Source organism: Sarcophilus harrisii, chromosome 2 (assembly GCF_902635505.1).
Source record: "Sarcophilus harrisii chromosome 2, mSarHar1.11, whole genome shotgun sequence".
In the NCBI taxonomy this organism is placed as follows: domain Eukaryota; kingdom Metazoa; phylum Chordata; class Mammalia; order Dasyuromorphia; family Dasyuridae; genus Sarcophilus; species Sarcophilus harrisii.
Window position 1 is genome coordinate 316,459,466 of NC_045427.1, and position 9,416 is coordinate 316,468,881.

The 9,416-nt window shown below is 34.3% G+C and overlaps 1 protein-coding gene across 5 annotated transcripts in view; it reads right to left on the reverse strand.

Moving 5' to 3' along the window:
• The window catches only part of CCDC175 (coiled-coil domain containing 175), a 120,562-nt gene extending 116,374 nt beyond the window's left edge, over positions 1 to 4,188 (reverse strand). For all 5 annotated transcript variants that reach the window (XM_031952671.1, XM_031952672.1, XM_031952668.1 and 2 more), the window contains exon 1: positions 4,058 to 4,188. In XM_031952671.1, the coding sequence (XP_031808531.1) occupies positions 4,058 to 4,133 (76 nt within the window). In that variant the 5' untranslated portion in view covers positions 4,134 to 4,188. The remainder of the gene's footprint in view (positions 1 to 4,057) is intronic.
• Positions 4,189 to 9,416: the final 5,228 nt, after the last annotated feature.

Consider the following 9,416-nt stretch of genomic DNA (forward strand, 5'->3'; position numbering starts at 1 on the left):
CTTTGTATCTGGGAGGAAAGGTTAGCTACATGTGACTGGTCAAATTTATTTACTCTGGATGAATGTGTTGACCCAGAGTACTTTTACTTTTGTATTTAAGACTAATGCCACAGTGCCCCAGTTTGGAAATGCTGTTGGAAGTAAACCTTTTTAACTTGTCACATTAAGGAAATGAAGTTAAATAAAAACAGCAAAAGGTGAAGTGTTACACTAAGTTACCATGAGGTTAGTTGGAAAGTAGCCTTTGATATAATTAAATTTGATTTAATTTAATTTATTATTATGAATTATTCATTCATTCATATCATGAATATGATTATTATGAAAATTCAAATTTAAAGTTGCCTCTGAATCACTGAGCTAAAGGAGTGAGCAGAAAGCTACTATCAATCAAAGACAGCAATATCTTGACTTTTGCCAATGTATGAAAAAATGAGTGATAGGGAGAAGAATAAGGAGAATCAGAAAATGCCAAGACTTTTCATCATGCCAATTCATTTCAATGATATTCACATATGAATAGATATGAGCTGCCAAGTAGCCCAGTAAATAAATTGTGGATCTGGAATCAGGAAGATTTGTTTTTTTAGTTCAAATCCAACCTCACATACTTTCTAGCTGTGTGATCTTGGGCAAGTTACTTAATCTCTGCCTTAGTTTCCTCATCTTTAGAATCAAAATAGGACCTACCTCACCAAGGTTGTTGTGAGAATCAAATGAGAAAGTATTTGTATAGCACTAAGCACAGTTCCTGGAACACAATAGGTGCAATATAAATGTAAACTATTATTATTGAAAAGAACATTGAACCAAAATTGAATGATATATAGTTGTAATGATCAAGTTTAGCCTTAGAAAAAAAATAAGGACATTTGCCTTCCTTATTTCCTTACAGAAGAAGGGTGTGTACTTGCATAATATTTCATTGGCATGCTATTGGTTGCTGTTTCTGTTGGTTTTTGCTCAACTATTTAAAAAAAATTATTACAAGGAGAAGAATCACTGGAAAAGGAGTATTTGGAAATGGATATAGTGCAACAAGCAGGTTATCAGTAAAACAAAACCATATGCAAGTATTTAAATTAAAAACATTGTTACTAATAAAATTCAAAGCAATAACAACTAATATTTATATGGTTATTATTACATGCCAGGCACTTTACAATTATCTCATTTAAATTCAGTATTTCTTGACTCAAGGCCCAGAATTCTAACCATTGTATTACCTAATAACCAGATGCTGTAGAGGGTCTTAAGAAGTTTAAGATTGGATTCTTTCCCTAACTTACGTGATTTTATTGGAAAGAGAGAACATACATATGGAAAATCATAGAAGAGTAATCTGTAATCATTGTGAAAAATGATTATTTCTCTCTGATATTAATAACTAATTATTGGAGAACTAATTATTATAGTAGGGCTAAAGTTTTTTTTTTCCATTTTCTGCTTTCTTATTCATAAATCAACCAGTATGGGAAATCTTAGGCAGAGATTCATGCAAGCCAAGATCTATTCAAGTAGTAAAAGAAATTGTAAGTTTGGGCTATTGGGTGCATTTCTGCTCATTGTGTTTGTTCATTTAGGTTTGAGGAAGTTTTGATTCTTCCCTTTGTCAGACAGGCTATATGGAAATTGATAAGTCTCTTTGATCAAGATTTGGGTGACCCAACTCATGTACCCTAAGAGCTTCATTATAATATAGTCCACCTCTATTATAATATTCATTTTCTAATTAAGTGTTAACCAATCAGGGTTGATTGCCATGTTGAGGAATATGTGCTCTTTCAAAGACATATAAATTGTGAGGTCACCACCATGAGGGATCTTTGGTCTAAAAAAGATGGCCAAAGAATCATCCTTATATTAATATACAAGCTGGTCTTGTTAATAAAGTGATTAAATTAACCATAAACTATGGCTCTCAAACCTTTTAAAATGCTCCATCATAAAAAATATGTATTTTAGCAACACTTGTTAGAAAATTTATCATCAAAGCTCCTTGAAGACAGGGGCTATCTAAATTTTTGTCTTTGTATCCCCCAGTGATTAGTATATAGTAAACACTAAATACTTTTAAAATGTTATTTTATTAATCAGTCAACATGTCAGTCAATAAGCATTTATATGTTTGCCTACTATATGCCCAGCACCACATCAAACACACAAAAAAGAGTACAAAATACAAAAAAGAGTAAAAACAAACCCCCTAAAACTATTTCCTTGCTCTCAAGGAGTTATCCAGTCCAATGAGTTTAGAGGATGAGGGCAAAGGGAGATAGTATGAGGACAACTGTATAAAAACAAGCTACATGCAAATAAATTGAAGATAATCCATACAGATAAAGTATGGTATTGAGAGGGATAAGAAAAAGCTTCTTGTAGAGGATTAGATTTTAGGTGAAGCTTGAAGAAAGCCAGGGAAGCCAGGAAGCAGCTGCAGAGGGAGAACATTCCAGGCCAATGAAAATTCTCGGAGTCTGAACATGGAGCGAATTGTGCAGTGAAGAGGAAGGAAGCCATTTTCACTGATTTTCAGAGTATGTGAAGGAGGGAAGAGAAAGGTATAAGAAGAGTGGGAAGGTATAAAGGGGCTATACTGATCAAATGAATTTGAATGCCAAATTGTGGATTTTATATTTGATTATATTAACAATAGGGACCTACTAGAAGTATTGAATGGGGGTGAGGTAAAATGGCAAGGTCAGATCTGAGCTTTTTTGTTGTCGTTCACTCATTTCAGTCATGTCTGACTCCTTGTGATCCCATTTGGGGTTTCTTGGCAAAGATATTGAAAGGGTTTGCCATTTCTTTTTCCAGCTCATTTTACAGATGAGGGAACTGAGGCAGATAGGGTTAAGTGATTTGCCTAGGTCACCCAACTAGTCTAAGGTTAAATGTGAATTCAGCTCCTCCTGGCTCCAAGTCAGGTACTCCATCCACTGTACCATTTCATTTCCCTCAGATCCAAAATTTAAAAAGATTAATTTAACAGCTAAGTAAAGCAAAGGTAAGTGGGAAGAAGAAAGGCAAAGAGATTAAGCAACTAGCTGACTATTGCAATGTTACAGACTAAAGGTGATAACAGACTATACCAAAGTGGTTTCAGCATCGTGGAGAAAAGGGCTTATAAATAGATAATTTTTATGGAGATGGAAACAAGATTCCAACACTGACTGGATATGGGGAATTGAGAAAGAAAGGAGTCAAAGTTTACACTGAATTTGTTAGCAGGGGTGGATGGGAGACTCAATAAAAGTGAAGTGTGGAAAAGAAGAGGGTTGGGGGATAAGATAACAAGTTCTTGAATATGTTGAGTACAAGATATCTTTATGAAGTTGGGGATGTTAGGAGAGATCAGAGATCAGAGCTAGAAAGGAGAGCTGAGAATCATCAGGTTACAGAAGATAACAAACCATGGAAACCAATAAGATCATCAAGTGAAATAAGATGGAAGGAGAAGAAAGGTCCTAGGACAGAGTTCTGGGGATATGGATAACTTTCTACTTTTACTTAGGAGCACTGAAGAGGAGGCAGCAGATATAGTATAGCAAGAGTCCCATGGGTTTAGAACCAAAAATACTGTTCAATTCAATTCAATTCAAATTCAAATTCAATTCAAATACTGTTTCTGTGCATTTTATGTTGTGTGACTTTGGGCAGGTGATGTATTCTTTCTGAATCTTGATTTCCTTCTTTGTAAAAAAGAAAGAGATATGGAATCAGGAACTTCTAAAATCATTCCCAGTTTTTAAACTCAAGCTTTTCTTAAGAAGCAGGGCTTCTTAAAATTTTTTTCACTTATGATCACTTTTTCCTTGAGAAATTTTTACATCATTCTGAGTATATAAAAACATATATGTATATATATATAATAGGTATACAAACCAAAAATTTACTGATAATTAATCATAATTTCACAACCCCTACATTCAGTTATGAGACTCCATAAACCACAGTTTAAGATGCTGTGTTCTAGAGGAATGGAGGAGGGGGAGATCTCCCTCCCTCTTTTTTCCACTATCCATCCATGTTTCTACAGAATCTAAAGTTACCTTACCAACTTTAAAGAGCTTCTCCAGCACTTCTATGGCCACTGAAGAACCCAAGGAAAGGGGGCAGAGACTGTCATCCATAGCTGCAGAGAAAGAAGTCAGCTAGTGCTCAGAAGTCTTGGCCAGTTGCCGTGGCAACAAGGATAGGAGATGTGTAGTGGAGGAAGAAAATTTCCCAGCATCCCTGGGGATAGGAGCAGTCATTGTAGAAACCATCCCAGGTGACAGTATAGAAAAGACATGCTTAAAGAGCGGCTGGCTCTGCCTCCGCCAGCCTGAGCCACCTTCTGATACAATTCCTACTCAGGATGTCTTTTGACTCTTGTAAGGATATCCTGAGAAACAAAATGTTATCCAAGTTTTCACATACTTGCCTTATAAAAATCTCATTAAAATTTTATATCTACCTTACCATAGTTCTCAAAAGCCGGTCACTCACCCATCTAACTCTCGGAAAAGGAATTTTACTCAGTATGTAGACCTCTAAATTAATGCTTCTGAGTTCTATGCCTAATAAAGGTTTACAGGTCAAATCTGTAAATCCATCTGCCACCCAACTCTCACCTGTGGCTCCAAGAAGGTGTAGCATATGTACCAGCCATACCCCAATAAAACTGTGTGAGAAGATGGGCCAAATCTGGTTGAGAGCTGACAGGCACCAAACCTCTCAGTGAACTAGGAGAATATCTATTTCCAAGCATGTGAAGCCAGGTCGTCCACTGCATCCAATGAATCCATTGAATCCTGGAACATCACCAGTCATCTTGACTTTTGTCTTGCCACTAAACTTCTATAATTCTGAAAGAGTTGAAACTTTGTGCAACTTTGCCTCACTTAAATTATACATATACAAGTCAAGACATTACCTTGTGATTGATCCTTTTCAAAAACAAAGGACAAAGAACAATACTTCAATTCATAGTAACTGAATTTTAGGGTTCTCAAGGCCCCTCTATTTTAATATCTGCTTTACATCAAAATGTGTAGGTACTGGAAACAAAATGCTGAAAAAGTAACTTAAAAGTCCTTACCATAGAATAATGTATCATAGTACCAGTATGGCAGAGAGATCACTGACCTTGGATTCAAGAAGAGCTCAAGATATATTTCAGATGCTTAATGCTTTTATGAGCTTCATTAAGTTCCTTAAACTTCTTGGGGAAATTTTCCTCAATTGTAAAATGATGGGTCTGTACTAGAGAAGTAGGGTCAACCTCAACTCAAAAAGGGAGCCACTAAATGATATATAAGAATCCCTGCGAGTTGACTTAGAAAATTATATATTAACATCATCTATGTATATTTTATGATATTTCCATATATTTGGTATATATTTCTCAAATACATTTAATTTGGTTTGAACTCAATTCAGGAGTTTGTGGGCCACAAAAATATTTCCCCACCTCTGGAATAGATTATTTTTGAGATCTATTTCAGTTGTAACTATTATCCTATATGCCCCAAGAAAAATATAGTTTAATAGGGGAATGAAATAAATATCAACAACTATTGTACCAATAGTGGAGGTTGTGTGTATACTTGGATGTCACATGTAACACTTGAGATAAGGAAATGACAAACATCCCAGTATCTCTCCTAAGAAAAACCCAAAATGGGGTCATGGAAAGTTGGACACAGAGAACTCACTAACTCCTGACCTATTATTTTATAATTTTATCAGTGAGAAAGAGTAATGTATATTATATCCACCAGATGGCAGAATACCCAAACCTTTAGTCGCATCGTTTCCTGACAGTCTCTGTGGCTATAAAGGTGACTCTTTGCTAAATTTCTTCCTAAAAATCGCACTGCCTCCATTAACAACTAGAAAGGATTCTACCTACAACGTCTAGAACTCCTCTTCCTTCTGTCTGGTGGCATATGCTTCCTACAGCTCCACCTGGTATATGGCTTTTGTCCCTATTTAAATATTGATCTATGGCACAGGTTCTTAACATGGGGGTCTCTGAATTTTAAAATATATATAAAATTATACTTCTAATACAATTATATATCATATGATTATAATTTTGTCATAAATATATATACTATAATTACATAGCATATATTGGCTTAATGGAATTATACTTATCATTATATAAAGTATATACAATTATGTAATGATTATAACTATAGAAAACATATAATTATATAATGTAATATAAATGCATTATGTTATTAATATATAATAATTATGACAGAATTATGATGTCATTACAAATAATTATGTTATAATTGTGTATATATATATATCATTGATTTTCCTTTGTGATCTTATGCACTTTAATTTATGTATTTTAAACATACGGTTTCCATATGTTTTACTAGACTGATATAAAAAAATTAAGAACCCCTAATAGACACAATCTACTTCCATTCATAAATTCAACAAGAATGGATTAGGTGCATTTTATGTGCTAAGCACTGTTTATCACTAGGGATACAGAAATAAAAATGAAAGTGACCTTTCCCTCAAGGAATTCATAGGCTACATTCTTCTTTAGGCATTCTTTTTATGGGCCAGAACTTGAAACAAGGTGCTAAGTCAGTGGAATTGATAGAGACAATGGTTGTTTAGCATGGTGCTTAACAGTTCTCTAGTTCAGTCCATGTACTTAGTACTTATTATAGTTCTACAAGATTCACACCTTTAATAAGAGACCATATAAGCTCAGACAAGCTCAGCCAGAATCAGAACGAGGGAAGACCAGAGAAGTGATGGCAGGACCTCCTCCTTAGTTTCTCCACTGAAACTAAGATCAGGAAGGCCTCCAGGAAAACTAGTGGAGCCCCAGGTAAAAGAGACAAGACTTGGAAAGAGAAAATAAAGAATTTGGACTTTAACCCCTGGCTGTACTCGTATGGTGATTATTGAACTGAAACTAAGGCTGCCTTCAGAGACCCCAAGAAAACCCCAACAAGATAATATATTTTAGAGAAAAGTATTACAAAGGATCATATGAAATATACATTTTAAGTTATCAAGACTGTATAATAAAACTCTTCAGTTCAGCATTAAGCACTTCTTAAGAGCATTCTATGTTCAGTGTACTGCTAGGTCAGTTGTTTTTAACCTGGGGTCCATGAGCCTGTTTTAAAAATATTTTGATTATTATATTTCCGCCCTCAGACATATTATAAATTAGATATATACTCTCTGGAAGCAAAAACTGACTAAATAAATAAAATACAACCAGACATGATATTCCTGGTTAATCATAATTTTATGTGGAAAAAGATATAAGGGAATATCTATAAAAAAAATCATAAAGGAATGCCTTATAAAATAGTGGTAGAAAAATAAGAAAGAGAAAAGTCTGTGGAGCTTTCTAACAGTTGTTGCCAAAGGATGGACACTTTTCAGTGAAAATTCCTAGTCTGCTGTGACAAAAGTGGGCAGTGGAAGCAGCCTTTTTGCAACCTCAACACTTACTTCTTATTCTTGATCACCAAAGCAACCCTGTGACTCTCCTGTTACCTAGTTCTGTTTCCCTTTTTTTAACTGCTTGGTTCTTTCCACCTTCCTAATCCAGATAAATTCAAGCTTCTATTGGGATTCCTTCATCCTATTCAGTCCTCTAAATTGTACATTTCTTCCAATGTAAGGTTAAGAAAAGTGAAAGGGCACAATTTAAAATTTTTTTTTTATTATAGCTTTTTATATACCAACACATGCATGGATACTTTTTCAATTGAAAAATTAATGCTTTTACCCTTGCAAAACCTTCTGTTCCAACTTTCCCCCTCCTTCTCCTCATCCCCTCCCCTAGATGGCAGGTAGTTCCATACATGTTAAATATGTTAAAGTATATGTTAAATCCAATATATGTATACATATTTATACAGTTATCTTGTTGCACAGGAAAAAATCAGATTTAGAAAGAAGGTACAAATAATCTGTGAAAAAAAAATGCAAGCAAACATTAACAGAAAGAGTAGAAATGTTATGTTGTGGTTCATACTCATTTCCCAGTGTCCTTTCTCTGGGTTTAGATGGTTCTGTTTATTACAGATCAATTGGAACTGATTTGGATCCCTCATTGTTGAAGAGAGCCATATCCATCAGAACTGATCATTGTTGAAGTATATAATGATCTCCTGGTTCTGCTCATTTCATTTAGCATCAGTTCATATATGTCTCTATAAGTCTCTCTGTATTTATCCTGCTGGTCATTTCTTTTAGAACAATAATATTCCATAACATTCATATACCACAATTTATTCAGCCATTCTCCAATTGGTGGACATCCCTTCAATTTCCAGTTTTTAGAAGGGTACAATTTTTAGTGAAGGTTTAAATTGCTTCCTTATACTGCAGGAGAAATTTAGCTGAACCTGTCTGAATAACTGTAAGACTTGAATATGAATTCATTATTCTCAATGATGAAATGTTATCTGTTTGAGAATAGAGATTTTTCCATTTTTAGCTTCATATTCTCAACATCTAACACATTGCTGGGATAAGGAAAGGGAAAGGGAAAATTTCTAAACTAGTGATTGCATTGATATAGGAAACTCCCAGGTGAGAAAATTCCTTTTACCAACACAGATTAGCAATTTATATTTTTTGAGAATTGCCTAGAGCACTGAGAGGTTAAGATACTTGCCTAAGACCAGAGAGACAATGTATATCAAAAGTAGGACTGGAACTGAATTTTTATTGCCTTCAAAGCCAGTTCTCTGTTCATGATACTATAATGCTTTTTATTTATTAAGCACCAAGTAGGTGTTTGTTGGTTAATTATTTGCTTCTGGGTGTATTCTTATAAGGCTTCTGTATCATTCTGTCCTTTTGTAGCCTATATTGTTCTATCTTTTAGCCCATAATATTTATTTATTTATTTATTTATTTTTTGGCGTCTTTATTTTTTAGTATTTTTTGTTTTGTTTTGTTTTTTAGTTTTCTGAAGGTGCTTTTTTCCTCCTGCAAAGATCCCCTTTCCCTCTGTTTTTTGTTGTTACTTTAGGTTGCTGTATTTGTTGCTTATTTGAGGTGATGAAGGAGAACTGCACCTGAGCATGGTGCCCATCTTTTCTTGAGTACTACTTTGACACAAAATTATGGCAGTTTTTTCTTTATTATTGTTTTAATTTTTCTGATTATACATGTACATTAACTTTTACAATATACATTTCTTATTAATCATGTTGGGAGGAAAAATCAGAACAAAAGGGGAGAATCACAGGAGAGGAAAAAAAAGACAAAAAAGAAGTGAAGATAGCATGTGTTGATTTACAATCAATCTCTATAGTTCTTTTTCTGGATGCGAGATGGCATTTTCTATCCAAAGTTTATTATGATTCCCTTGGAATACTGAACTGCTGAGAAGAAACAAGTCTTTCATAATTGATCATCACACAATC